The sequence below is a fragment of the Bombyx mori genome, chromosome 18, assembly GCF_030269925.1.
Source record: "Bombyx mori chromosome 18, ASM3026992v2".
Classification (NCBI taxonomy): domain Eukaryota; kingdom Metazoa; phylum Arthropoda; class Insecta; order Lepidoptera; family Bombycidae; genus Bombyx; species Bombyx mori.
The window spans coordinates 15037845-15065745 of NC_085124.1; the positions used below are offsets into that span (position 1 = coordinate 15037845).

A 27901-nucleotide genomic window follows, 5' to 3' on the forward strand; every position below is an offset into this window, starting at 1 on the left:
TAAAGTTACGACGAACTAAAAGTGTCTGTGAAGGCCCACATCAAGAAAAAAGGGTTTTGTTTTTATGAACCCCTACAGAGACGACATTGTTTGTTGTAGATCGAAATCATACTCGTGGTGGTAGTGTGCTTAGTTAGTAAATAAAACTTCAATTGTATTGTCTTGAATTGTATTTGTGGAGTTTTAGTAAATCTTTAAGCTGATTCTAAATACAAAATTTCTTTAACGTTTAGTTTTAAATATATTCTTAATATGTTAGCCAAAGCTTTATTTACAACATTTAAAAGTTTTTCAGAGCTTCGACTATGACAAATAACAACAAAAACAATAATTTGGGTTCAACTGTAGCTAAAATAAACAATGCTAATTTTTTTTCAACTTCATTTACTCACTGTTAATATTCTGTTAAGCTACGTTTTTATTATTGCCTAAGATACACATGGCTAAGCTACACTAAATAGGTGTTGCATCCATTAACCTCTCAAAACTTTCACTAAAGTGCAATATGTGGGGCATGGACATAAGAGAATGTCCACGACTGGACTCCCCCACGTATTATAATTAGGTACTGGTGGTAGGACCTCTTGTGAGTTCGCACGGGTAGGTACTACCACCCCGCCTATTTCTGCCGTAAAGCAGTAATGCGTTTCGGTTTGAAGGGTGGGGTAGCCGTTGTATACTGAGACCTAAGAACTTATATCTCAAGGTGGGTGGTGCATTTACGTTGTAGATGTCTATGGGCTCCAGTAACCACTTAACACCAGGTAGGCTATGAGCTCGTCTACCCATCAAAACAAACAAAAAAAAAGTAGCAGTACCTTCTCACACGAGTCACTCAAAACTCGATGCTGCCATGAAGTAGTCAGTGTAACAACTCACGGTGGTGCGTTATTTTGTTCACGTTTTCACACAAAACGAATTCAAGAACACGTTTATGGCTCACCCGCACGTTGCAGTGAATTAAATATAGAGCAGTTTCAATTCATGACTTTGTTGAAACCACACACACTTTAATTAGGAACCTTCCCTGATTTGTCAACATCTACATACAGTCTCGGATTTAGTTTGTTGATGACGTCAGAATAAACAAACAAAATTACAAATGTTAATGTGCAAATACAAAAAAGGAATATAAATGTAAATTATTTTTGTTCTTCTAACACTTCTATGTCGTCTCGCCTTCATAAAGACTTGAGATCAGCGAGAAATACGACCAGGCTGTGCTCAGGATCTAGAAAATAGAGTGATAATTAACTAGGCCTTTTTATATTGATAAGTGGACACGCCCATATAGAAAAACCGGTCTTTAGATTTAAATTTGAAACCAATTTCATTGGAATATATATGAGCATTATATAATAATATCAGTACGTTTGTTAAATATTTATGCAATTGGAGGTCTTAGTGTAACTATCGGTGTTTTATTTGCGTATGTATCTTGCAGTCGTAACTTACTAAAAAGTCTAGGCTTGGGGTTGTTGAAAGTGAAAAAACAAAACAGATTCATACCCGATCGAAATCTGTCTTATGCGATTAAATTTGTATCCTTAGACAAACGTTAACATTTATAAAGAAGGGGTAGCTAAGCAAATTTTATTTTTATTTTTATGATTGAGGGTTTACTGTTGGCCCGGAGGTCTTTCCAATTTCACAAGGACAGGTGGGCGAGCAAGGGCTCAGCTTTCAAGAGAGACCTAATAACTCATGAGTAGCTGTTTCGCGAATTAATCTACTACCGGATCGAAATCGCGACCCGCTGAGAAGATCCGACGAGAAACTCAGCAGGCTGATGCTTAGGTTAGGTTGTACGTCGAACTCTTTGCCGAGTTCGACGAGTACGGTTACCGGGGTCTCTACTCCTAGTATTAGAGCGGAAGGCGTCTAATGCAAGGGTTATTGGATTTGATGGATCCGTAAAAATGTGTCTAGGGCGACGACGGTGGCTGGCTCCTGCGTGATCAGGATTCGGGGAGTAGTCAGCAGCGGTGATGGTTCCCGTTCTAATGCATTATAGGCATAATGCCCGTCACAAAATTACTTAGGCGTAATTCAGTTGTAATGGGTATTACAATATACAAAGGAAAGTAACCCCGGTAATTTATAAATTACAGAGCGGACATTTAGCGTGGTATGGACATGTGATGCGTAGAAATAAGATTCATGTGACTAGGAGATGTATGGAAATGGTAGTGCAAGGCAGAGGGGGAACAGGTCGATCGATGAAGACATGGATGGAGTGTGTAAATGATGAGATGAAAAGTGAGTTTTTTTTATTGCTAAGATGGGTGGACGAGCTCACAGCCCGCCTGGTGTTAAGTGGTTACTGGAGCCCATAGACATCTATAACGTAAATGCGCCACCCACCTCGAGATATAAGTTCTAAGGTCTCGGTATAGTTACAACGGCTACCCCACCCTTCGAACCGAAACGCATTACTGCTTTACGGCAGAAATAGGCGGGGTGGTGGTACCTACCCGTGCAGACTCACATGAGGTCAGAGGTTCAGATGACGGCTGATAGAAGAGAATGAAATAGAAAAATTATCTGTGCCGACCCCACCTAGTGGGATAAGGTGGAGACAAAAGAGGATAAAGTTACTTAGTTGTTTTAAAATTCAGTACGTTTGCAGATTAGGAGACACTGGAAGAAATTTTATGATACTATATGCTTTGCTGTCTTACACATAAAATAATGTGGACGGGAGATTGTGATGGAGACATCACAGCACGAGAATCATCTACTTTAATGATGAAGCTTAAAAATATTTATTTAGAAATCAAACGTGTGAATTTTCCGTTTTCAGTTCCAACCTAGAATTTTCTCTAGGATTCCGAAAAGACTCAAGTTAATAATATAAAAAAAAATGATTCTAATCCGAAATCGAACTCGGTAGCACATGGTTATCGTTAATTAATACTACGACAGTGAAAGCAATAAAAGGACATATCCACTACTCAAACATATTTTCCCAGTTTTCAAAGGCTTACGATTTCCACTACGAGTCATAAATCTGTAGAGTAACTGCAAACTACTAATAGCTAACATTTAAAGATTATTTGGTCATTTTCGTTACAAGTTACATTCGTGGCACAAATCAGAACAACTGTGGCATCCATATATTTTTTTCGGGTAGAGGGCCAAACCTCCTACGAGGTCCCCGCGCAAAAGGGGCGCGCGGGGTATGTGAGACTCAACGATCTGCATGGTGTTGTGAGCAGACCGCGGGCCCAAGGATTTTAGAGCCCACCCACTAAACGACTCCCCTGCACTCTTACACCCGACGTCCGATCCCCTCCGAGGTCAGAACCCGGATGAGGTAGGGGGGTTACGAGAGCGGCACTGAAAATTTCGGGAATTAACGAAGTGACACAACATTACTATTTAAAAAGGTATTTATTGCTTTTCGAAGTATTCTCCGCGAAATTTGACACATTTTTCCATACGATGGAACCAATCATTGAAGCAACCATTCCATTCGGAAGTTGCGGTCTCCAAAATGGCCGTTTTGTAGGCGTCCACAGCTTCTTCAGGTGATGAAAATCTCTGTCCACGCAATTTATTCTTTATTTTAGGGAAAGTATAGAAATCATTAGGGCTTAGGTCGGGGCTGTACGGCGGATGGTCTAATAATTCTATGTTTTCTTGCTCTAAAAACTCTTTTGTTCTGTGCGCGGTGTGAGAACTTGCATTGTCGTGATGGAGGATGATGCGGCGGTTGCAGTTCTCTTTACGGAGTTCAGAAACGACCTGTGGCAAACAAATGCTAGCATACCATTCTGCATTAACCGTTATTTGTCCCTCAAGAGGAATAGTCGTAACATGGCCGGTTTTGGAGACAAACGTGGCCACCATTTTTTTTGCAACACTCCGTGAACGAACAATTTTTGTTGGCTTTAACTCATTTTCGAACACCCAAACTCGTGACTGGTTTTTTGTTTCGGGTTCGTACGCGTATATCCAGGATTCTTCACCTGATACAATGTTGTACACAGCATTTGAGGATCCTGCGTGGAATCTTTCGAGAGTTCTGACGCACCAAGTAACGCCAGCCGCTTTTTGCTCTTCACAGAGCGAATGCGGTATCCATCGGGAAAACAACTTTTTTACACCTAATTGTTCATGCAAGATTATTTGTATTTGACTCATGCCAATGTCTAAAGTTGCCTGAATTTCGCCGTATGTCACATGTCGATCTTCCTCAATCAGCTTACGCACAGCATCAACGTTTTCTTGGTTGACTGCAGTTTTTGGACGACCTTGACTAGGATCATTACTGAGCTTGACACGTCCACGTTGAAACTCAGCAAACCAGCGATAAATTGTGGTTTTGGATGGGGTTTCATCACCAAATGCAGAAATTATCCGGTCAACACACTGTTTTTGTGTTAAACCACTTCGAAAGTCATAATAAATCATCGCTCTTGAATTTTCTCGAGTCAATTCCATTTTCTCAACGACTAAACAAGTTTGACAAAACCTCGTGACAAGACCGAGAATCATTTTTAAATAAATAAATGGTATTCAGTTTTTAAAACCAAGGAGTTTTCAATTAAAAATATTTTAATATGACAGGAACAGTGGAAATATTCCATTCCCGATACTTTTAGTGCCGCGGTCAACACTACAACCAGACGGCGGGGCTCACCCCAAGGACGCCCAGCCGACGGAGCCTTCGAGGCGAATCGAAGGCTCTGAAACGTCGGCCGTCTGGGTACGGCAGCCCGTCAGGCCGCCCAGACGGTGCCACTGGTGTCCCAGAATACCCCGCTGGACCAGAACCAGCCTGCCGGGTCGGGACGCGATACACCGTCATCCGGTCGCTCTATTTACTCCCACGGCAGCGCGCTAAAGTGAACTGTGGCATCCAGGCAATATAACTATACAAGATGCCTAATGCTCACATTTTGACAGTGAAGAAATCCTCTTAGATACTTTTTTACAATTCGGTGTGCAGTTCTGGTCTCACTATTATCTAGTTTACGGTGTGTTTATTATAAAAATACGCACTTACAGCAGTAAAAGTATTTAATGCGATAGGGCTGTATTTCATTGAAGTCAGGCTGCATGGGTTTTGTGATCTTGAAAGAAAATGACATTAGTTAAAATTTACGGGTTGGTGAAAAGTAAAAAAAGTGTTCAAATAACAATATCTGCGATTTAACTATAACACAACCTCGAATTGTTAATTTTTTTATTTTTTTATTGCTTAGATGTGTGGACGAGCTCACGGCCCACCTGGTGTTAAGTGGTTACTGGAGCCCATAGACATATACAACGTTAATGCGCCACACACCTTGAGATATAAGTTCTAAGGTCTCAGTATAGTTACAACGGCTGCCCCACCCAAACCGAAACGCATTACTGCTTCACGGCAGAAATAGACGGGGCGGTGGTACCTACCCGTGCGGACTCAGAAGAGGTCCTACCACTAGTAATTACGCAAATTATAATTTTTCGGGTTATTTTTTAATAATTTAAATTTTTACTTTTATTTGAAAGAGACCAAAGGAAAGAGATCGGTGACATTCCTATTCTATGTTAGTTGTGTCAATTTCGGTCTGTTTGAACCATATACCTAGGTTTCATACTTCAGTGGTTTGAACATGTCGTGTTTGCTCTTAAAATAATAATAAAAATGGATAAGCAATTGTTGTTTCATATTTTCGATTTCAGCTTAAATTTATGAATAACTGTTGATAGCTGAGTTAAGGAAACAACCTAGAGAGCGCAAAAACATCCTGAGGCAATGATAAGATCTGTTTCTGATCTGATCAGTTTCTGTATGAACCTGATTTTATCTCAAATCTAATAATTCAAAAAAAGATAATCCTATATGTGGACAAGTATCCTGGCAAGCACAGTAACGACAGTCGGAGGTGTACTAAAGTTTTATTTCTGCCAAAAAATTATACTGTGCCTCCGGGATCTTCTCAGTGGGTCGCGTTTCGGATTCGGTGGTAGATTCTGCGAAGCACCGCTCTTGCTTGTTAGCAATATCCTCAAGTTGGAGCCCCGTAAGTTTACCTACTCGCTCAGTTACGCTGGTATAGCCTCTCAAGGCTAAGGCAGCTTATGTAAAAAAATAAAAATAAAATATCTATGTCGATACATAGACATACATTTTATTTTTATATTTTCAATTTTTAGAGTACGATTACAGAACTGGTTATGTTCGTCTTTCGGTAGTGGTTATGGTACGCCCGAAGTTCTTTTCGTTTCTAGATAAACCTTTACTACAGCTGGATTTTTTTAGTAAATTTACTATTGTTTACTAACCTACCATGACATTGAATAACCTTACCTTTTTATAATAAAAAGTAAATTTTTCTGATGGTCTATCCCACCATTGTACCAAAGGTTTTCGTAGGCAGCATCAGCTATGGTTGAGCTCTATAAAAGAAAAATGTTTTTCACTTTTGTTTATCGATATGCCATTCTTTTAATCCTGTTTTATTGAATTTAGAATGAAAGCATAATTATTAGAGTATGTGGGGATTTCATTGTAAATTATACCTCATATGTCACTGTTATAGCTTATAGGGATGTGCTATCTCTCACGGCTCATGTGAAGTTAAGTGGCTATCGAGTCCATACGGAACCGTAAGTCTCAGTTCTATAGTTTAACAGCTGCCAAAAAATGTTGACTATTTATGAATTCTTTTGAAGTGAAACTTCTTCACGCGCATGAGGGTCAAATTTTTACAGAACCTCACGCAGGTATGCAACGGAAGTGACATCAAACTACTATTGAAATTAAGTACTTGTCAAATGTCAGTAGTAGTAGTTGTTGTATTTTTCCAACTGGAAAGGCAAATGTATCATACAGCCTAATATTTTATATTTTTTTTGTGAAAACAATTAATAGGAATTGAAATGAAATGAAAAGAATTTGGAACATTAATCAAATAGCATAAAATTAAATTAGTCAATTCAATTGGCAAAATATTAGTCATTTACAATTTAGAAATCTAAACATAATGTGACTGTCAACACTGAGGTTTGAGATTGACATTTGACAGACTTTTGGCGGGAACATATCTTCCTTTTCCCCTTCCGCTAAGTCTCGGAAATCTAAAGTTTTAGATCTGTATAAATATAAGCAAGACTTATAAATTAGTTCGCCAAAAAAGTTTCACTTCTGACATGTGTACTTTGTACGCACGCACTTTGTATTCATCTTTACACACAAAGACGTACACGTGCTCGATCATCAACATGTATAATAACACACCCATACAATCATATATAATCATAAACAGACACAATAGATACATTATATACGTGTTCGAACATTTTCCTTATGCGTCCAAAGAAATTTCACATAAACATTTTTTTTTATTGCTCTTGTAGGCAGACGAGCATACGGCCCTGATAGTGAGTGGTTACCGTCGCCCATGGAGTTCAGTAATGCCAGGGTTAGAGCCAAGCCGCTGCCTACTGCTTAATACTCTCCACAAGCCTCGTTTGAAGAAGGACATGTCATAGCGCTTGGGAAACACCATGGAGGGGAGCTCATTCCATAGCCGGATGGTACGTGGCTTCACACTCAATATTGGTGTTCGTAACAAAGTGTTTTCCTAAAGCGCTATAGAAGTATCATTGTATAGCATACCGCGTCTTGTAAGAGCTCTGCGTAGTAACATAGATTGAATATTTGTACGATCAAAGCTATGACTCCTATAAAATTCTTAGCCTTTTCGATTGCAGTCCGAGCTACCTGCAAAAAGAGAGGAGAGATAATTCTGTCGACTCATTTTATTATTATCAGAAAGGAAAGCGTTCGGGCCTTGTGAGATTAATTTGTAAAAAAATATAACACATAGTACAACCCAAAAATTATGAAAACGTTTCGGAAGACGTGTTTCTAAATACATATATGTCGTGGTTAACTACTTTTAGTAATATTAAGACGTTGTTTTGACTATTATTTTAAATGATGAAATGTTGTTTTGATAAATATCACAAAATGTAGGGTAGACTCCGTAACGCCACAGTATAAAATGGCGGTACGTGGACAGAGACGTGGCAACCCATACCCTGGGCCTAACCCATACCCTGGGCCAGGAAGGTCAAGTACCTGGGCGTTACCCTGGATGCATCGATGACATTCCGCCCGCATATAAAATCAGTCCGTGACCGTGCCGCGTTTATTCTCGGTAGACTCTACCCCATGATCTGTAAGCGGAGTAAAATGTCCCTTCGGAACAAGGTGACACTTTACAAAACTTGCATAAGGCCCGTCATGACTTACGCGAGTGTGGTGTTCGCTCACGCGGCCCGCACACACATAGACACCCTCCAATCCCTACAATCCCGCTTTTGCAGGTTAGCTGTCGGGGCTCCGTGGTTCGTGAGGAACGTTGACCTACACGACGACCTGGGCCTCGAATCAATTCGGAAATACATGAAGTCAGCGTCGGAACGATACTTCGATAAGGCTATGCGTCATGATAATCGCCTTATCGTTGCCGCCGCTGACTACTCCCCGAATCCTGATCATGCAGGAGCCAGTCACCGTCGACGCCCTAGACACGTCCTTACGGATCCATCAGATCCAATAACCTTTGCATTAGATGCCTTCAGCTCTAATACTAGGGGCAGGCTTAGGGACCCCGGTAACCGTACTCGTCGAACTCGACAAAGAGGTCGACGTGCAACCTAACCCATGCATCAGCCCGCTGAGTTTCTCGCCGGATCTTCTCAGCGGGTCGCGATTCCGATCCGGTAGTAGATTCATTCGCGAAACAATTGCTCTTGAGTTGTTAGGTCTCCTTCGGAGGCGCTCGGGCAGTTGTTAGCAAATCCCACCCCTCTTGGCTGAGCCTTTGCTCGCCCACCTGTCCTGGTGAAACTGGAAAGGCCTTCGGGCCACCAGTAAACTTTCAATCATAAAAAAAAGAGACGTGGCATTCCGTGTCAGACAGTCATTCCGTCCGTCTCAGTCAGTGAGTCTCAGTCAGTGAGTCTCAGTCAGTCAGTCTCAGTCAGTCAGTCAGTCAGTCAGTCAGTCGGTCTGTCGGTATGTGGAACGAAACTGTCGGTTTACCCTGTCATTGTGAAAGTTGTGTGTGTTGAGTTTAAATAATTATTATTCAAAAGGTATTATTGACTTTTTATAAACTGAGTTCAACCAAATACGAGTGATGACGGAAACTACCGCTTAGCCATCCCTGGCGCGTGCTGATATATATATAGTTTTTTAACGTGGAGCGGTTGGAATATTAAGTTTATGTTGACTTTCTACGTACACATTTTTTTCATGAAACGCTATGTAATTTAATATTGAATTTGAATGTCTATGTTTCGTCAAATTTGTATCAGTTTCCGCAAATCGAATAATTTTTGAAGAGGTCTTAAATACTATTTGTTAAAACGACTACAATCTAGATTGGCAAACAAACTCACGACTCAAATTACCTTAAGCGGATACCGGAGAAAGATGCAGACAAAGTCTCTATATTATTCCATAAATGTACTACTCTTCATTCCCCGACTCAAAACTGCTTCGTGGCAGATATGCAAGATGTACCTACCCGAGCATTCCTACACTATATTGTGACAATCCTGACATACATATGTAATAACTTTTTCAGGATTCATTTTACTCCATGATATTACTCTATTGTGGATGTTTCATGAAAATTTGTTGGCTACCTTAGTTGCTTAGAAAACATATTCGAAACGAGTATACAGAGCGTCTTATTAATTACATAATGGAAATCGTAGGAAAACCATGGAATTTGTAGGCACCATGAGATGGGCCATACGCTCGTCTGCCAACAAGGGAAAACAACCTCAACTTCTCGCGAAAACCAACATTAAGCATGTGCTAAAGAAAATGTACATAGTGCTAATTATTCGATTCCTTAGATTCATAGCATTGCTGCCGGATATGGCGTTAAACTTTCAGACTGAACATTGATATGAGCTTGCTTACCTTCGCAGCGAAACCAAAGAAGCAAATTGTGAATGTCACCGACGATAAATTAATAAATATCATAATGTTGAAAATATTGTCCAACTGTTGAGATAATCTGTGTAAAACGAAAATAAAATTAATAAAGGAAGAATAGCTACGATCGAATAAAATAGTCATAGACTCTCTGGCTTCAAAGCTCAATCAAGAGCTCATCGTGGCCTAAAGGTTAAGACGTCCAGCGTAATCGCATCCAGCGATGCACTGTGCCAGAGTTCAAATCCTGCAAAGGGGTTATCATTTTTTGTAATTTTATTACGTATTAAACTCATGTTCAATAACGATTTCCACGATGAAGGAATAGCATCGCGCAGAAAAATCAAAATTTATAAATTTGTATGGTTTTTACACAATATGTATTGTAAATTCGAACAGGTATCATTTCGATCGCAAAACAGTCATACGTTCTGAACTGAGATTTCGACGTGATTTCTCAAGGTCGGTGGTGGTATTCACGTTGTCATGATCCCCAACAGTTTACTTAAAACCAGGCGGGCTCTGAACTCGTTCTCCGTCTATCGCAATAAATATATTTATTAACCAGCCTTCTTATGTGAGATCAAGTGACTAGACATACTGGTTTCAAGGAGTTATTAAAATTTGACCTCACAGACACTGACAAACTAAGCAACACATTAATTATATTAAGGAAGAATAATAATATTTTCCCAAATAAACAATATAAGGAACGTTTGTGCCATTTATCGCACGATGTTATTATTTTATCGCGGAAGTCAGTCGACCAAACGATAAATTTTGTTAGATACATCATACATTTGTGGTCTAAGAAGAAAGACGCCACTGGGGACATGGAGACATATCTTACCGCAGGCATATTTTTTTGTAATGCAGACTGGATACATATTATACTAGTAGGGGTTAAAGTATGAAATTGCCGATTTGTATTGAAAAATTGAACTTCGTTTTTTTTTCCACTTAACATCTTTATTTAATCAAAATATCTACCATCATTATCTAGAAATTGCTGCCATCTAATAGGAAGGTCATTTATGCCTTTGCGATAGAACTCTGGTGATCTAGATTCTACCAACTGTGTGAAAGCATTCTGTACTGCCTCAGCTGCCCGAGTGTCTGCAGAGGAAGTCCAACGGCTCAAGAGCAGCTGCTTTAAATTGGCCATTATACAAATTCCAAACAGCCACATAGGGACTGTCGGGTTACCGAGCTATGACACCTGGCCGGTGGAGGATTCTCCAATTGTTGTTTCCCGCCAAATCGTGCAACAAGTGATTCATTATATACATAGTTAAATTTTTTACAAACGCTTGAACAAAAACTTACCTAATCAATTTTACATGGTGTCTTACAATTTTTCTAATACCATTCCCCAAACCTTTCCCTTTGCTATTTCGTAAAGGCGTCAAATTACGCAGGTCTTCATGTAGTAACGCGAATTCTGTACTGATGTGGGCACATAGATTCACCATGAGGAGTTCCACGCCCACATAGCAGTAGACTATAAGAAACACTGTAAAGTTAAATAAATAGGTAATCTCAAACAAACTACACACGGTAATTTAATATCCAACTATGATTCCCTGTACTGTTGGAATGCTGATCCACATAATTATATACGTTTAAATATATAATATATAAATGAAAGTCGATGTATGTCTGTGTGTAAGTTCCCTACAGACTCTAAAACGCCTGGACCGCTACCGATGAAACTATCAGAAAATCTTCAGACTTTCCAAGCAGGTAATCTTGTCATGCGTAGCTTGGTAGTTATCGGACCAGAGTCACAACAAACACCATCCACCTAAACTGGGCTTATGCATATTATGGCTATTATTAATATAGGTATAGGTATTGAGTACCCAGACGGAACTTTACAGACTTTTACCATCATCATTTAGTAGTTGTGGCGACCCTGAGAACAATAACTGTTTAACGATTCTGTGTTCTATTAACAGCAATAGTTTGTATTTTCGTTAAATTTTAAACACACCAAGTGAATTTGTTTAGCCTTCCATGACTATAAATAACATAGCTACAAGAAGTTATTTAGATATTGAATTTTTGAGTATATAATATACTAGGTGTTCCCGCCCGCTTCGCTGGGCATTTAAAATTAATATTATTATCTCTCACCCCCACAAAGATTCTCATCATTAACGCCCCCACAATTGGTGTAAGGAGTTCAACACTCATATAAATATTGGCCTATCCATTAAGTACTTATATTTTCTACACGAATACCAAGTTTCAAGTCAATCGGATGCACGGTTCAGTAGTTTTTTATTTATTTATTTTTATTGCTTAGATGGGTGGACGACCTCACAGCCCATCTGGTGTTAAGTGGTTACTGGAGCCCATAGACATCCACAACGTAAATACGCCACCCTCTTTGAGATATAAGTTCTAAGATCTGAAGTATAGTTACAACGGCTACCCCACCCTTCAAACCGAAACGCATTACTGCTTCACGGCAGAAATAGACAGGCTGGTGGTACCCACCCGCGCGGACTCACAAGAGGTCCTACCACCAGTAATTACGCAAATTATAATTATGCGGGTTTCATTTTTATTACACGATGTTATTCCTTCACCGTGGAAATCAAGCTATAACGAAAAATCCGTAAAAAATACTGTAGATTTATATATTAGTATATTTATAAACATTTTTTGGGTGAAACAGCGCACTTTCCATCGATTGTTCTTAAACAATTATTAGAGATATCACAATACGAGTGTCCCCATCCATCCTGAAAGAATAGATCGAAGTTTCAATTGTACAATGGCAGTTCTGTCCTTTAAATTGGCAGGTTGTTAGATATTCTCTATCACAGGGTCGAAACGTTAACTTAGTGCCTGATTTTTCCTGGGTGACGACGGGACTGGGATGGGGGGACCATGTACCGGTGATGTGTAGCACAACTGATTTTTATTAATTTGTGACATTTGTATATAAGTATACATTTAAATTATTCTGGTGTATTTCTCCTTTGCTTATGTTGTTTCTTGCTTGCTGATTGTTTTTAGTTTCTTTGTTTTTATGCCTTTGTTTCTCTAGTCTTTTAATTTGTTTATGTTGGTGAGGATCTTTAATTGGAATTTTGTTTCTATTACTTGTCTATACTAATATTATAAAGAGGAAAGATTTGTTTGTTTGTTTGGTTCGAATAGGCTCCGAAACTACTGGACCGATTTGAAAAATTATTTTTCCATTAGAAGCCGATATTGTCCCTGCTGAACATAGGCTACTTTTTTTTATTTATTTTTTTATATTTTTTTTGGTTTCATGTGTGTTTTAATGTTTCCGAAGCGAAGCGAGGGCGGGTCGCTAGTTATAATATAAAAATGAATTGCTGTTCGTTAGTCTCGCTAAAACTCAAGAACGGCTGGACCGATTTGGCTAATTTTGGTCTTGAATTATTTGTAGAAATCCGGAAAAGGTTTAAAAGGTAGATAAATATGAAATTTCCTTTTGTTTGTTTTAAGTTTATTTTATACAAAAGTTTAGGTCTGTTATTTATCGATTGAGGCACTACGAAGTCTGCCGGGTCACCTAGTTTGTTATATTATTAGGTATATTATGTTAGTTGGCTGTTGGTTCTTCTGGTAGTAAATAAATAGATTAATAAATAAATATAGCTTAATTCACAACTTCTTCATGTGAGAAATAAACTACTAATACTGATCCGAATCAATAATAATTACATATTATCCTTGGTACTGAAAATGTCGTCAACCGTAATTTAATCTCTATTGTGTAAATACCAAACAAATGAAACACAAATTAGATTAAATACGGGCCATTGTCATTGTAATATTGTTGACAAAGCAATTTAATTATTGGTTTTGGTTTCCGCATTCGATTGCCCAAGTTTGGATTTTGGACTAGATCTTCTGCTCTGTTAAAGGCGCTGGAAATATAAACCAACCCGAAAAAGTCTACTTTTGATTCTAAGCCCTCTATCAAAGAAACTCCATCGTGGAATAAATGGCCGACGTTAAAGAGTAATACAGTGTATTTTTGGTATATCTATTTCAATTCTTACTGGTGGTAGGACCTCTTGTGAGTCCGCGCGCGAAGCAGTAATGCGTTTCGGTTTGAAGGGTGGGGCAGCCGTTGTAACTATAATTTACGTTGTAGATGTCTATTTAGCTCCAGTAACAACCACTTCACACCAGGTGGGCTGTGAGCTCATCCACACATCTAAGCAAAAAAAAAAAATTAATCAAAGGGAAATAATTTGCATTCGTAAGTACAAAATCAAAATTTACTTTAAATGAAACAGGCCTTCACGTACGATTATACATATTCTTGACTTCGCCACTTGTTCGAAATGAGTTTCACAGATCACATATATTTGAAACAATCAAAAATCTTATCTCAAAATAAACGTCAGAATAACTTACAGCGTCTCAAGTAATTTCCAGCGGAACTCCCTTCGGAATTTATAAGGTGTTTATTATATTGGACATGAGTAATGAAAAATATCGTATGTATAATAATATATAGATACCAATAAAAGCCGTTATAAATATTTAATGCAAGTGAAGATTTCACGTGGCTGTGGCTTGGTGGTTTTACGCGCGCTTTAATGGAATTGGATACGAAATCAAACTTTTGTGAGCTTTTGTATTAGAATAAAGAAAGTCGTTATAGTGAGACGGCCTTAAATAGTGCGACCTAAAATCAGTTTTGAGATCGAGGATGTATGATGTTTATGGGCTGCGGTACCAATAATAACTAATACATAACAATAAATCGCTAGAGTTTTTTTTTTTTTATTGCTTCGAATGGTGAACGGTGTCACCTGGTGTTAATTGGTTACCAGAGCCCATAGACATCTAGAAGGTAAATGCTGCCACCCACCTTGAGACATGAGTTCTAAGATTCAGTTCTTACAGTATAACGGCTGCCCCGCCCTTCAAACCAAAATGCTGCTTCACAGCAGAAATAGGCGGTGCGAACTCACAAGAGGTTCTACCATCAGTAATTACGCAAATTATAATTTTGCCGGCTTCATTTTTATTAAACGACTAGCTGACCCGGCAGACTTCGTAGTACCTCAATCGATAAATATAATTCCTAAGCTTTTGTATAAAATAAACTTAAAACAAACAAAAGGAATCCGTCCGACGGGGGACACATCAAAGGAAAAACAAAATTGTTATTTTTATTTAATTCCGAGCTTTTTCATATTTATCTACCTTTTAAACCTTTTCTGGACTTCCACAAATAATTCAAGACCAAAATTAGCCAAATCGATCGAGCCGTTCTCGAGTTTTAGCGAGACTAACGAACAGCAAGTCATTTTTATATATTATATAGATGTTATTCCTTCACCGTGTACGTCAATCTTGAACATTTATTCAGTACGTATTTCATTGAAAAAATTGGTAGCTGCCGGCGGGATTCAAACGCCGATGCATCGCTAGATACGAATGCACCAGGCGCTTTATCCTTTAGGCCACGACGTCTTCAAAATTCAATTCAACATTAATACCAATTGTAATTCCTTCCTACTGCTTGGTTCAAATACTCAACGTTTTCAATTTGTATTGTTTTGTATGTATCGATAGACAACAGGGGACTAGGAACAAAACAAAGCAATAACTTACTGCTGTAAGTCTGGAAGCTGTATACCCCGAGGTATGTAGGCCAATTGGCAGTCGGATCAAAGGGGAACTTGCAAGAAAACGGCAGCACGTGTTCCGGCTCTTGTTTCAAAACATATTTCCGTATCAGGATCTCGCACAGCGGCGTGAGCATGTATTGCCACGAGCCAATTATGTTCATCCAGTAGAAGGCTAGAGAAAAAAAAAACGAATTATGAGAAACTTTTGGTTTAATATTTCTATTTCCTTCATTTCTTTTATAATATGTAGTAGTTGTCCCGCAGTAGTCAAAATTCGACTATAATTAATTGCTATTATAAGTTTGAACATTATCAAGGTTCTATTTTCAAAGACTTATTATACTTCTAAATTATCAAGAAACCCCGGCGCGTTATTTAACGTTTTTAGATGTTAAGAATACTTTTCACTTTCAGAAAAAATAAGTAAGTCTGGTGTAGTGGTAAGTGACATGGTCACTAGACAAGGGGGCCGCGGGTTCGAATCCCGCCAAGGGAAGATATTTGTATGATAAATATAAATGTCTTTCCAGGGTTATAGGTGTATGTTAATTATATGTATGTATATAATAAAATATATTATATTTATTTCCGTTATCTGGTACTTGTAACACAAGTTCTTTACGAACTTAGCACGGGACTAGTTAACGTGGCGTGATTGTTAGTAAATATTTAATTTTATATTTATATTTATTTATAAAATAAATATAAGCTATAAGCTACATAGTTTTATAACACAATCAATGAATATTATAAAACTTTGACCCACCTTTGGAAACGAAATTAAGTCTTTTCAAGAGGATTTTTTTCTTATTAATCTGTGCATCGCTTAGATCCTCGGTGCGCCAGGCTTGACCTAGTTCCAGAATTATCGACCTTATCTCCTTTGACTTTAAGACCACGATAATGGCTTTTACTATCGCTGAAATTGAATGCTTAGTTATGGAGAGGAATGTCTTTTATATCTTAAAGAAAATGTCGATTTAAATATTTTTTGGTTTTGATTCGACTTTATCTCAGAGCTTCACAGCTAAAAGCATAGATTTGATTCTAATAAAAATAATCACATGATTTACAAATCCTACCCTAAAAAAATTCCCAACTGTTTTATTCAATGGATGGACGGATAGTTCATCTGAAGTTAAATGGTTACAGTAGGCACTAGGTATTTATTTAGTCTTCTTACATAATATTAACAGTATAAAACAAAACATTTATAAGGTATTAATAACATGCTATGACATGTCCTTCTTCAAACGAGGCTTGTGGAGAGTATTAAACGGTAGGCAGCGGCTTGGCTCTGCCCCTGGCATTGCTGACGTCGATAAGCGACGATAACCACTCACCACCAAGTGGGACGCATGCTCGTCTTGAACAAACAAATCAAATCAAAAAAAGTTTTATTCAACATAAATGAAAGTACATACTTGTTGAACGTCAAAAGAACTACCGCCAATTCACAAGAATTAGCCTCCGTCCTGAGAAGAATTGGCAAGAAACTCAGCGGGCATGTCTTTTTTTTTTTTGAAATGTTAGTTTTTTTTAATATTAGATTTTTTTAAATATTCATTTTTACAATAAGTAATTATAACATAACAATTATTACAATATTGAAATGCCCGGAGCGAGCAACTCATTCCCACTTTGTGCAATCTTCTAGACGAATGTATGATAAAATTTCAGGCAGCTTCGACGGTCGAGCGAATGTTAAATTTGTTATCTTTTTGCACGACAAAAATAAACTCAAGCTCTGAGAATTATTGACGTTACGCTAAAATATACATAATATATACATAGACAAGGACACAAGTTGCTCTGACAAAAGCCTTTCTCAAGAAGAATTTTCATGAAAATATTCAGTAAGACACAGAAAATGTGTCTATTTAGAATTTCTTTAAGAAATTTGCAAGGTAACTCGGATGGAGGCTGTTCGGATATATTTTGTAGTCGTCGTGGCCTAAAGGATAAGACGTCCGGTGCATTCGTGTGTAGCGATGCAACGGTGTTCGAATCCCGCAGGCAGGTACCAATTTTTCTAATAAAAATGCTTACTTAGCAAATGTTCACGACTGAATTCGTGAATGACGGTGAAGGAATAACATCGTGTAATAAAAATGATACCCGTAAAATTATAATTTGCGTAATTACTGGTGATAGGACCTCTTGTGAGTCCACATTCAAGGTGGGTGGCTCATTTAAGTTAAGGATGACTATGGGCTCCAGTAACTACTTAACATCAGGTGGGCTGTGAACTCGTCCACCCATCTAAGCAATAAAAAAAATAAAAATAAAAACATGGGTAGGTACCGCCACCCTGCCTATTTCTGCCGTGAAGCAATAATGCGTTTCGGTTTGAAGGGTGGGGCAGCCGTTGTAACTATATTGAGACCTTAAAACTCATGTCTAAAGGTGGGTGGCGCATTTACGTGGTGAATATCTATGGGCTCCGGTAACCACATAACACCAGGTGGGCTGTGAGCTCGTCCACCGACTTAAGCAATAAAAAAAATAACCGCCACGTGCCCCGTTTTCATAGGTTATTTATTAAGAAGAAAATATATTTTATTTGGTGGACAGATTCCTTACAAACCAATGAATATATCAATTTTCCTGAATTTCATATTATTATGACGTATGGCTTCAATCTCACAGTTGGTATAGACGGCAGAACTGACACGGACGACTTCTAGGCGATATACCTCAGTAAGCTCGTAGCTTTAAGAATAAATTAAATATGATTTTAAAGTGTAGTAATATAATAATAATTATAATATCGTAGTTTAAATAAAATAAAAATCGTATTCGTAATTCGACAACAATTACTGGCACCACGAGATTTAGATTCATTTTGTATATTATATTTTCTCTTTGTTTTATTATTGATAGTTAAAAGGAACTGGATATTCACAACGTTTTGATCATTTATCATCAATAACTACTAAACAAAGAATAAAAGGAAATCGAATGACAAACAGAGGATACTTGCGGTATGTCTAAGTGTTTTGTCCTTTCCTATTAAATTTATTTTCATATACCATTACCATAATTATTATTACGAGACCACCCGAGATCGTCACCTGAATAGCAGACATGACCGCGAGACCCATTCCGTGCCTATTAAGCGAGACAACGATCCAACGACAACAAAACAAAAATTAAGCAATTTTACTTATCTTTCTATTAAGCTCCATTTGCTAATAAGGGCACCCGTAAAATATTTACAGAAAAACTGACAACTTTACAGTTCTGTGCACTGGTAAAATATATTATAGCTAGGGGCTATATTTTACCAGTATGTAATATATAATATATCTGGTACATTATATTTAATTTAATTAGATAGTAACTTACATATGGGTGTAAGTGTATGTGTGTATTTAGGCATCTGTTCAATTGTTAAATATGTTTTTTCTGTATGCAAATGTTTTGAATTGCAATCCAGATTGCTATTTTAAATATTGAAACTTTTGATTTTTATTGGTTGTAATTTGTTTTCTGCATCAATAAAAAAAAGAGTCACAAGCAAGTACTTGCAACGCAAAAAAGATCGTATTTACTCACCTTGATTGCTTACAACGTACACTGAAACGACATAAGCTAACTCAGACAATTCGAGTTGTCCTTCAAATACTTGCATCATATACGCGCTGAGGAAAATATAGAAAGCAACAACGCACGGTATTATATAAAAATACCGCCAATATCTGTTAAATAATGTCCCGTTATCGAAAAACGTTACGTTGCAGCGTTTTATTAAATCTAAACATGGTAGTAAAGGTTCCAAATAGTCCTCTGGTAGGCCTCTAAGCTCTTCCATGGCTTGTGTTGACAGAAACGAACATAGGCAATGTTTGAATCAATGGTAGGCCACTCTAGAAAATAAAAGTAAAATTTAAATCAGAATCAAGAAGAATGTTGCCTACTACCGTCTGTTTATTTAGTCCCAAATTGGCACTATCTTAAGGATAAATGATGACGTGCTCATAATCGAAAAGATGATGTGAATTGAGGCCGTCAGCGCAAAAGTGGCCTAAGCTTACCATGCTTAGTATGGAGATAGTTAAGTTTGAATTTACTTTTACGCTACTTTGTAGGCAAAAAAAAAGTTTACAAAGCCATAATAAAATGTAATCTATGGGTGAAACTAGATATTAGTATACGGTTTTGCATCAAAATTTATTATGTTTTAAATAAATTAAGTGGTATTTAAGCGGTAGGCACCGGCTTGGCTCTGCTCCTGGCATGGCTGAAGTCTATGGGCGACGGTAACCACTCACCATCAGGTGGGCTGTATGCTCGTCTGCCTGCAAGGGCAAAAAAAATTGCAATATATAAGTAAGAATATGAAAAATTGTGGGTTAAGCCACTTTAGCACTCACGGCCTCAATTATCCTTAAGTGCCTAGCGAGTATGATCAGTATGCACTTTAGATTCGTATGTTTTAGATCATGCAGTATCAATGTCATTTTAAAGTGCCTGTGGGGATTTGTATATATCATGATTTTTTTAATTTTTTTATTGCTTAGATGGGTGGACGAGCTCACAGCCCATCTGGTGTTAAGTGGTTACTGGAGCCCATAGATATCTACAACGTAAATGCGCCACCCACCTTGAGATATAAGTTCTAAGGTCTCGGTATAGTTACAACGGCTACCCCACCCTTCGAACCGAAACGCATTACTGCTTCACGGCGGAAATAGGCGGGGTGGTGGTACCTAGATTTATATAGACATATATACCACCACTCATCTAGCTACATAAGCTCAGTCTCAATTGCAATTGGAGTAATAATTATGACTTTTTTATGGCAGCTATAGGCTATACCCTTAGAATATTAGTGCCTTATCACTAATACCCAAGATAACTATTACAGGGAATACGTGAGGAGATAAGAAGTGGAAGGAATTATTATTAATGATGATGAGACTAATGATTTAGTAGTAATAGTGACTAGATGAGACTGACTAGATATTCTGATTAAAAGCCTAGCAGATTTTATACATCATGTAAGATCATTGGACTTAAAACTAATAGTAGTTAGCATTGCCAGCCAAAAATCAATTATAGTATGAAGTGTGTGTGTCTGAAAAAATAATGGCTGGCACCCTCCCTGTCCGCAGTGTATTGCAATTAAGGCATGACGGTCGCAAAATGGGTGCTGTGAGATTAAAACGTTTGAAAAAAGTAATTTTAAAATTTGTCATCCTATATTCTATAGGAACTTCTGGTGAAATGTCATTGTTCAATGGATCAATAGGCACGAAATCTTTTGTTAATGAATCTAAATTATAAATTTGAACAGAACCTTCAACGCAAGCTTCAGATTAATTTGTTTAGAACGATAACGCAATACAAGCTGCTTATCGAATTTACAACAAATATTCAAAGGACTTGATAGACCACCTCGACTGATAGAAAGATATTGCAAACATATTCCCAACAGTTATAAATCACTAATACATTAGGCGTGACTGTTGTTAGTACGTTTTATAGCCACAAACATAATATTACGCTTACTGAATATTTCACAGCATTATTTTTCTATTGCCAACGCCACAATAAATGTAGAGCATTTTTTCTGTAGATTTTCTGTAAGCGTGCAAAGAATATTCCAATTCTGGTGACCCACAGCATGTTGCATTATTTGGTGACCGTCAATGGCTGGGGTTCACATCATTTACTGGTGAGTATTTACCATCGCCTGATCTATCGATTCTCTTAAAAACTTTTATTTAAAAAAAAAATCGGTTGTCTGTAAAGTCGGTCATACGAAAATACTGATGGAATGGTTTCATGTTTCAATTATCGTAATTATCGTTGCTATAAATAATTGACACCACATTCACTTTTCACTGAACTTCATACTTGACGAAAACATGTAAATGTATTATTGTATAGCAGCTGTCCACGCGGATGCATCGCTCACTCAAGTAGGAGAGAGACAGATGTCGAACGCTGCCGAACGCGGAAGCCGATTATGCCTCTTTGTCGCTCGTTGCGTGCTCTCGCTTGCACTTCAAGCCTTAAATGGAATGCCTCAGAGCGAGGTAACGCCGCATGAGTCATGTTTTTTCGTGCGTGCAGCCGGCTCTATCGAATTATAAGACGTTGTCGCGTCAAAAACAGTAACATTATTCATTTAACTGAAAACGATTAGGTATGAGCACAATTGAAGCACCTAACTTATGATCACAAAATCAATTAGATCTTACTGTCGTCACAAGAACCTGTATTACCTTAGCATACGCTGTAAGTAATAAAACGTAAGCGTCGCCGCGATATTAAAGGTGTGAAAGTAAAATATCATTCTCTTTGATCAAGAAAGTGTATTCAAATAACAAACCGATCAGTACGTAAATTTTTTACTGATCTTTTTAAAATTACTATGTTATTACTGTTTGATGTATTTTTGATTTGATTGTAGCTTGTAATAGTTCATATGATATAGAAATGAAATTACACAGACTGTAAATACGTACCTAATAGATGTTCATCACCGTCGACGTATATAAGAGCCAAGCCACTGCCTACCGTAAAAGTATATAATTTTACGGTAGGCAGTGGCTTGGCTCTGCCCCTGGCATTGCTGAAGTCCACGGGCGACAGTCAGGTGCGCTGTAAGCTCGTCTGCCTACTAGAGTAATAGTAAAAAACTTACCCATGAATTTTTTTTTATTGCTTATATGGTTTGACTAGCTCACAGTCCACCTGGTGTTAAGTGGTTATTGGAGCCCATACACACCCACATCGTAAATGCGCCACCAACCTTAAGATATAAGTTCTAAGGTCTCAAGTACAGTTACAACGGCTGCCCCACCCTTCAAACCGAAACGCATTACTGCTTCACGGCAGAAATAGGCAGGGTGGTGGTACCCACCCCCGCGGACTCACAAGGGGTCCTACCACCAGTAACAAATAGTAATAATTCGCATATAATGAATTTTGCGTCTACACTGGTAGGATGTGCTGTGTGCAGATGTGAACCCTCACGTGTGTGTCCTGCCATTTTGCCTATTTCGGCCGCAAAGCAGTCTTGAGCTCCAATTTGAAGTGGGGGACAGTCTTTAAACTATAAACTTGAGGCTTGGAACTCTAATCTCAAGGTATGAATATCTAAATTTAATATCAGGTGGTGCTTGAGTATTTTCATATATTTAGCGAAATAACAAAATCGTGAGAATAGATTAAACCTTCAAAGTTCATTCAAATCCACGAACAATAATTTTCGTAAACGAAGTTCTTCATATCCTTATGGCACACGTACCGGAATACTAAGAGCCCTACGTTAAACAATGAAATAAATAGCCTTTCTTCAATATTTGTGAGGTTTTGTAGCAACCAGCCGGTTCAACTTACGTTGGATGCACAATAAAAATACAGTATGTAAAAAGGTGGAATATTTTTAAGTGAGAAAATTTAGCGATTTTTGGATCGTAGGTTTAGATCAAGACAAATATGACTAAACTAGCTGTTACCCATGGTTTTGCTCGCGTGGTCAAAGAAAAGTTTTAATGTGGTTTCCCGTGGAAATTTTTTTTTTCGACCTAATACTTATTACCTTCAATCCGTTGCTGCGTTTCGACGTAAAAGAATGACAAACAAACATACAAACAAACAATTACACTTTCACATTCATAATAATTTAAAAGTATGGATTCATCGATTGCTAGTAAAGTATTGTGACTTCATATCCTGATCCGTATTTTAGGCTTAGCTCATGACCTAATGAACGTCAAACTGTTACCGATCCGTTAATTTTATAATTGTTATTAACATGATTATTGTCACCCATGTTATTTTTTATTACTTAGATACGACGACGAGCTCACAGCCCACCTGGTGTTAAGTGGTTACTGAAGCCCATAGACATCTACAACGTAAATGCGCCACCCACCTTGAGATATCAGTTCTAAGGTCTCAAATATAGTTACAACGGCTGCTCCGCCCTTCAAACCGAAACGCATTACTGCTTTACGGCAGAAATAGGCGGGGTGGTGATACCTACCCACGCGCGGACTCACAAGAGGTCCTACCACCAGTAATTACGCAAATTATAATTTTGCGGCTTTGATTTTTATTGCACGATGTTATATTCCTTCACCGTGGAAGTCAATCGTGAACATTTGTTGAGTACGTATTTTATTTCATTAGAAAAATTGGTACCCACCTGCGGGATTCGAACACCGGTGCATCGCTCGACATGAATGCGCCGGACGTCTTATCCTTTACGCCACGACGAATTCGAATGTGGAGAGCTCATAACTGTTTTGCGAAAAAGTACCACTGGGGTATAAATCCATGTATGCTCATAGCCTAAAGTGTACTCATTCTACATACTTTGAGATGTATACTAAAAGCAACTCTTAATTATTATTAATACCACACAATTCTAGAATTATATTCCAACTGTAGTTTCTAATTTTACACTCGACTCGACAAACAAGGACCGTCCAATTATATCAGTTAATTATGATGAAAATCAAATGTATTTATTACTAAAATAAATAAAGGTTGTGATTCACCGAAACCACAGCGACAGTTGATATTATTTTATGTACTTTTGATCCTTAAAATAAACAAAATTATTATTTCTGAGAGTATTTATGTGTACAGAATAAACATAATTTTTCTTACTTTTCCTCGAACTTGTATTTAGTGAGTTTATTTTTGGATGATGTATTTTATTACCTCGGTTATTTTATTTTAAATTTATTATATTTTTAGCAACGGCTTAATAATTAAAAAAAATAAAAAAAATACAAAAGTGGGTAGGAACGATCGACACAGAATATTAAATCTAAGACAAGTGAACGCAGCGCGCGCTGCTAGCAAAAAGTGATCCGAGGTGGCGTGATGTCCCCGCTGGTCGGTCGGTTGCCCCTCCATATGACGTCACGAGTCCACGTGAGTGCTCGTCATCAATGGCTCCGCCCATCGACTTTGACTTAAGAGGAAGTCGCCTCTAATAATATATTAAATTTATAGGACAATCAATAGAACGAATACAGGAATGGAAATTTTGTAGCAACTCGTTGTTTTATGTTATTCCAACACCACTCTTCCACACACTCTTTTATTACTTCTAAATATCCCTTAAAAATCAGAAACTATAAATTGTCGTCACAATTCCTTTATACATCAGAGATCGCACGATTCAAACGTTATAAATATATAAAATAATATAATATTTTCTGTCAATCTCTTGTGAGACAGATATAGAAATTCGTAATAGACATTAAATACGGAATAAAGAATCGATGCGCTCTTAATCATGTGAAAATAGTTTCAAACGATGCATCCGTTGCAAGTAGCGTTAATAGATTGCTTTCATTATATCACAAGCACCTTTTAGCGCATTTAAAGAATTCTTAAGAGGAATAATGAACACAATGTAACTTGTAGAGGCCGGAGTCGCGAATTGTATTTTTTAAAATAACAGTTTCTTCTTCTGGCTTCGGTTTCCTCAATACTGAGGGTCGTGACCACCTCCCCGTAACAAGAGTTTATTCTGGATCATTCCACGCCATTTGCTCCTATCTGTTGCCGACTGTTAAGCATCGTGAACTCTTGTGTCAGGAGTAGTGCGGATATGGTCAGTCTAACGTGTCCTCGTGGTCTTTTTACGTCCATTTTGCAAGTGACCATTAGCTTCTCCAAGCTATTGTCATCCTTTCTGCCAATATGGCCAAAGTATTCCATACGTAGGCAGATGGTAGAAAGCCTCGTCCTTATCTCAAATTCTTGCAGGATCGACACGCTGGTGTGACGTGCTGTCCAGGAAATTCCAAGCATATGTCGGCAGCACCACATCTCAAATGCATCATTTCGGTCGCGATCGGCTTTGTTCAGGGTCCAAATGACATTAGATAGACTATAATGTTTCGTTCTATGTTTTTCTCCGTTTTAGTCGGCCGTAGACATAGTTAATAGAGAATAATATTCTTGGCCAATACGATATCGTCAAGACTTTCGTGTATCTCGGCTCGATTATTTCCAATAGAGGTGGATCGGAAACCGAAATAAGGCGACGCATCGGAATGGCCAAATCCGCTATGAGCCAGCTAAACAAAATATGGAAAGATCGAAACATACTCAAGAAGACGAAAGTGCAATCTGTTGAGACACTCGTTTTCTTAATCTTTTTGTATGGGGCTGAGACCGGGATCTTGAAAGAGTCTGACAGGCGACGCATAGACGCGTTTGAGATGTGGTGCTGGCGACGCATGTTGCGCATCCCTTGGACGGCTTTCCGGACGAACGCTTCCATCCTCAACGAGCTCAAAGATAGAGTAGTAAAATATAGAGCGCTCCAATACTTTGGTCATATAGCAAGAAAACCCTCTGACAACCTAGAGAGACTCATAGTGACAGGTAAAGTGGATGGAAGACGATTCAGAGGTCGGAGCCGAAAAAGATGAAGTGACCAAGTGTCCGAGTATCTGGACATGAGACTGAGCCACGCACTTTACTGCCACTGACCGACAAAAGTGGCTACAAATATCAAAAAAGGTCACAGGCGGGCGCATCACGATGCTCAGCAATGAGCGATCGACTGAAGGAGGAGGAGGAGGAGGAGGAGACATAGTTAAAACAACTTTTACGGCTTGATCTTGCTAACACATTAAGGGCAAGCTTTAACAACCCGTGTCAGGCGGTCTTAGTCGTGTTAAGTAATAACCGCATATATTATTATGATTATCACTAGTCAGCATTTCTTTAAACTCTATACTCCTTTAAGTTAGACAGTTCCACAACAGATTGTTGAACTATATTTCAATGAAATCCGCATTACGTGCAACCTGAGATGTGTATGGTGCATAATAATAACAACAAAAATATCCTTGAGTATTTTTAGAAACGATAACAACAGTTCTTTGAAAGTTTACACAGCTTACCATTGAAAATATTGCAAAAGTTTGATCAGTTGTGCAAATTAGGCTATTTTTATCATTAGATTTAGGGATTATGTAACTGGTATTTTGAACGCATTATTGCTTATGATGGAGCATGTTTTTATTTTTAACACGATTTCATTAGCTTGAAATGTATGTAAGTTTATGTATAATGGAATAGAATAGATGAAAATAGAAACAATAAGAATAATGTTATAATTCTGCTCTATAATCCTGATCAGTGTCAGCAAGATAGAAAATAATGACAATAATTGTTAGTTCGATTTGCTATTATACGTTTTTTTATTTTCATTTTTAAACTACATCTATTGTAGTACAATTTTGCTACCTTTGTTAACTTGATGTGTTTTATCTAGAAGAACGACTTCAAGCGTCACTAGTTTGGTTACTGTTTCGTAAAAATAAGCACGTGTTACAATATCTAGACGGACGTAAAAGCATAGCCTTTGTTAACTTAATAAACAGACAAATTAATAGTATTTCTCTGTCTAGAATTATTATAAACCTAAAAAATATCAGTGCGGCTATTGAAAGATGAACCTTGAACTGAAAACAAATCTTAAGAAAAGGCGATCCGACCTTGCTAGGTTTGGACAGAAAAAGCCGCTTATTACGCCTGTCAAAGCGAACGGAATTAATAAATCACTCGCGTATTCTTCCCGCGGAGTGCTGTACTGAATGAGACGGGGGAGGGGGTTTGGCTATATTCTATGATCTATTAAAAGACTCCAGATTGGTATATTGAAGATACTAGCTTCATGAAAGCTAAGGGATTTATCAGAGGTTCTGTTTAGGTTTTAATCGGCAGATGATCACTTTTATGATTGTGGGGTTGAGAAGTATGATGTGGATGTTAAGCTCACTAAAGATGCTTAAGATTATCTACACTAATGTTAAAAAGAGGAAAGATTTGTTTGTTTGTATTGAATAAGCTTCGAAACTACTGAACCGGTTTGAAAAATTCTTTCACCGTTTGAAAGCTAAACTATTCCCGAGTGATATAGGCTATAATCTTTTTTGAAAAAAATCAGGGATCCTTACTAAAACTCCAATAATGTAACCCAAGGTAATAAATATTCTTTATATCGCGTGCCCTGCGAAAACTATTGATGATATAATAAAATAATGTACCACGACTTTGTAGAACACATTATTATTTACAAAAAGTGTCGCGACAACATATATCCAACTATTATAGTTATGCCGCAATAAGTGTTCTTTTATTTAAAAAAAATAAACCAACGTCAAATATCGTTGAAGTTTTTGTTAAAGACCCGAGCGGAGCCGGAGCGGGCCGCTTGTTTATAATATAGAAGCTCGTCAATATTTTTTCTTCCAAGTAAGACTAATTTTTTAATTGCCCTTGTAAGCAGTCCCGTCCGATCGTAAGTGGTCGCTGTTGCTTA

General features: G+C 37.8%; 1 protein-coding gene across 1 annotated transcript; it reads right to left on the reverse strand.

The window, feature by feature from the left end:
- Positions 1-797: 797 nt before the first annotated feature.
- LOC101739731 (odorant receptor 4) lies at positions 798-19399 on the reverse strand. The gene is made up of 9 exons (XM_021347599.3): positions 19144-19399; positions 16352-16504; positions 15569-15757; positions 11279-11465; positions 9938-10034; positions 7613-7717; positions 6302-6390; positions 5012-5078; positions 798-1231 (listed from the first exon to the last, which is right to left on the reverse strand). The coding sequence occupies exons 1-9, from the start codon at positions 19397-19399 to the stop codon at positions 1166-1168; spliced, it is 1209 nt and encodes a 402-aa protein (XP_021203274.1). The 3' UTR covers positions 798-1165.
- Positions 19400-27901: the final 8502 nt, after the last annotated feature.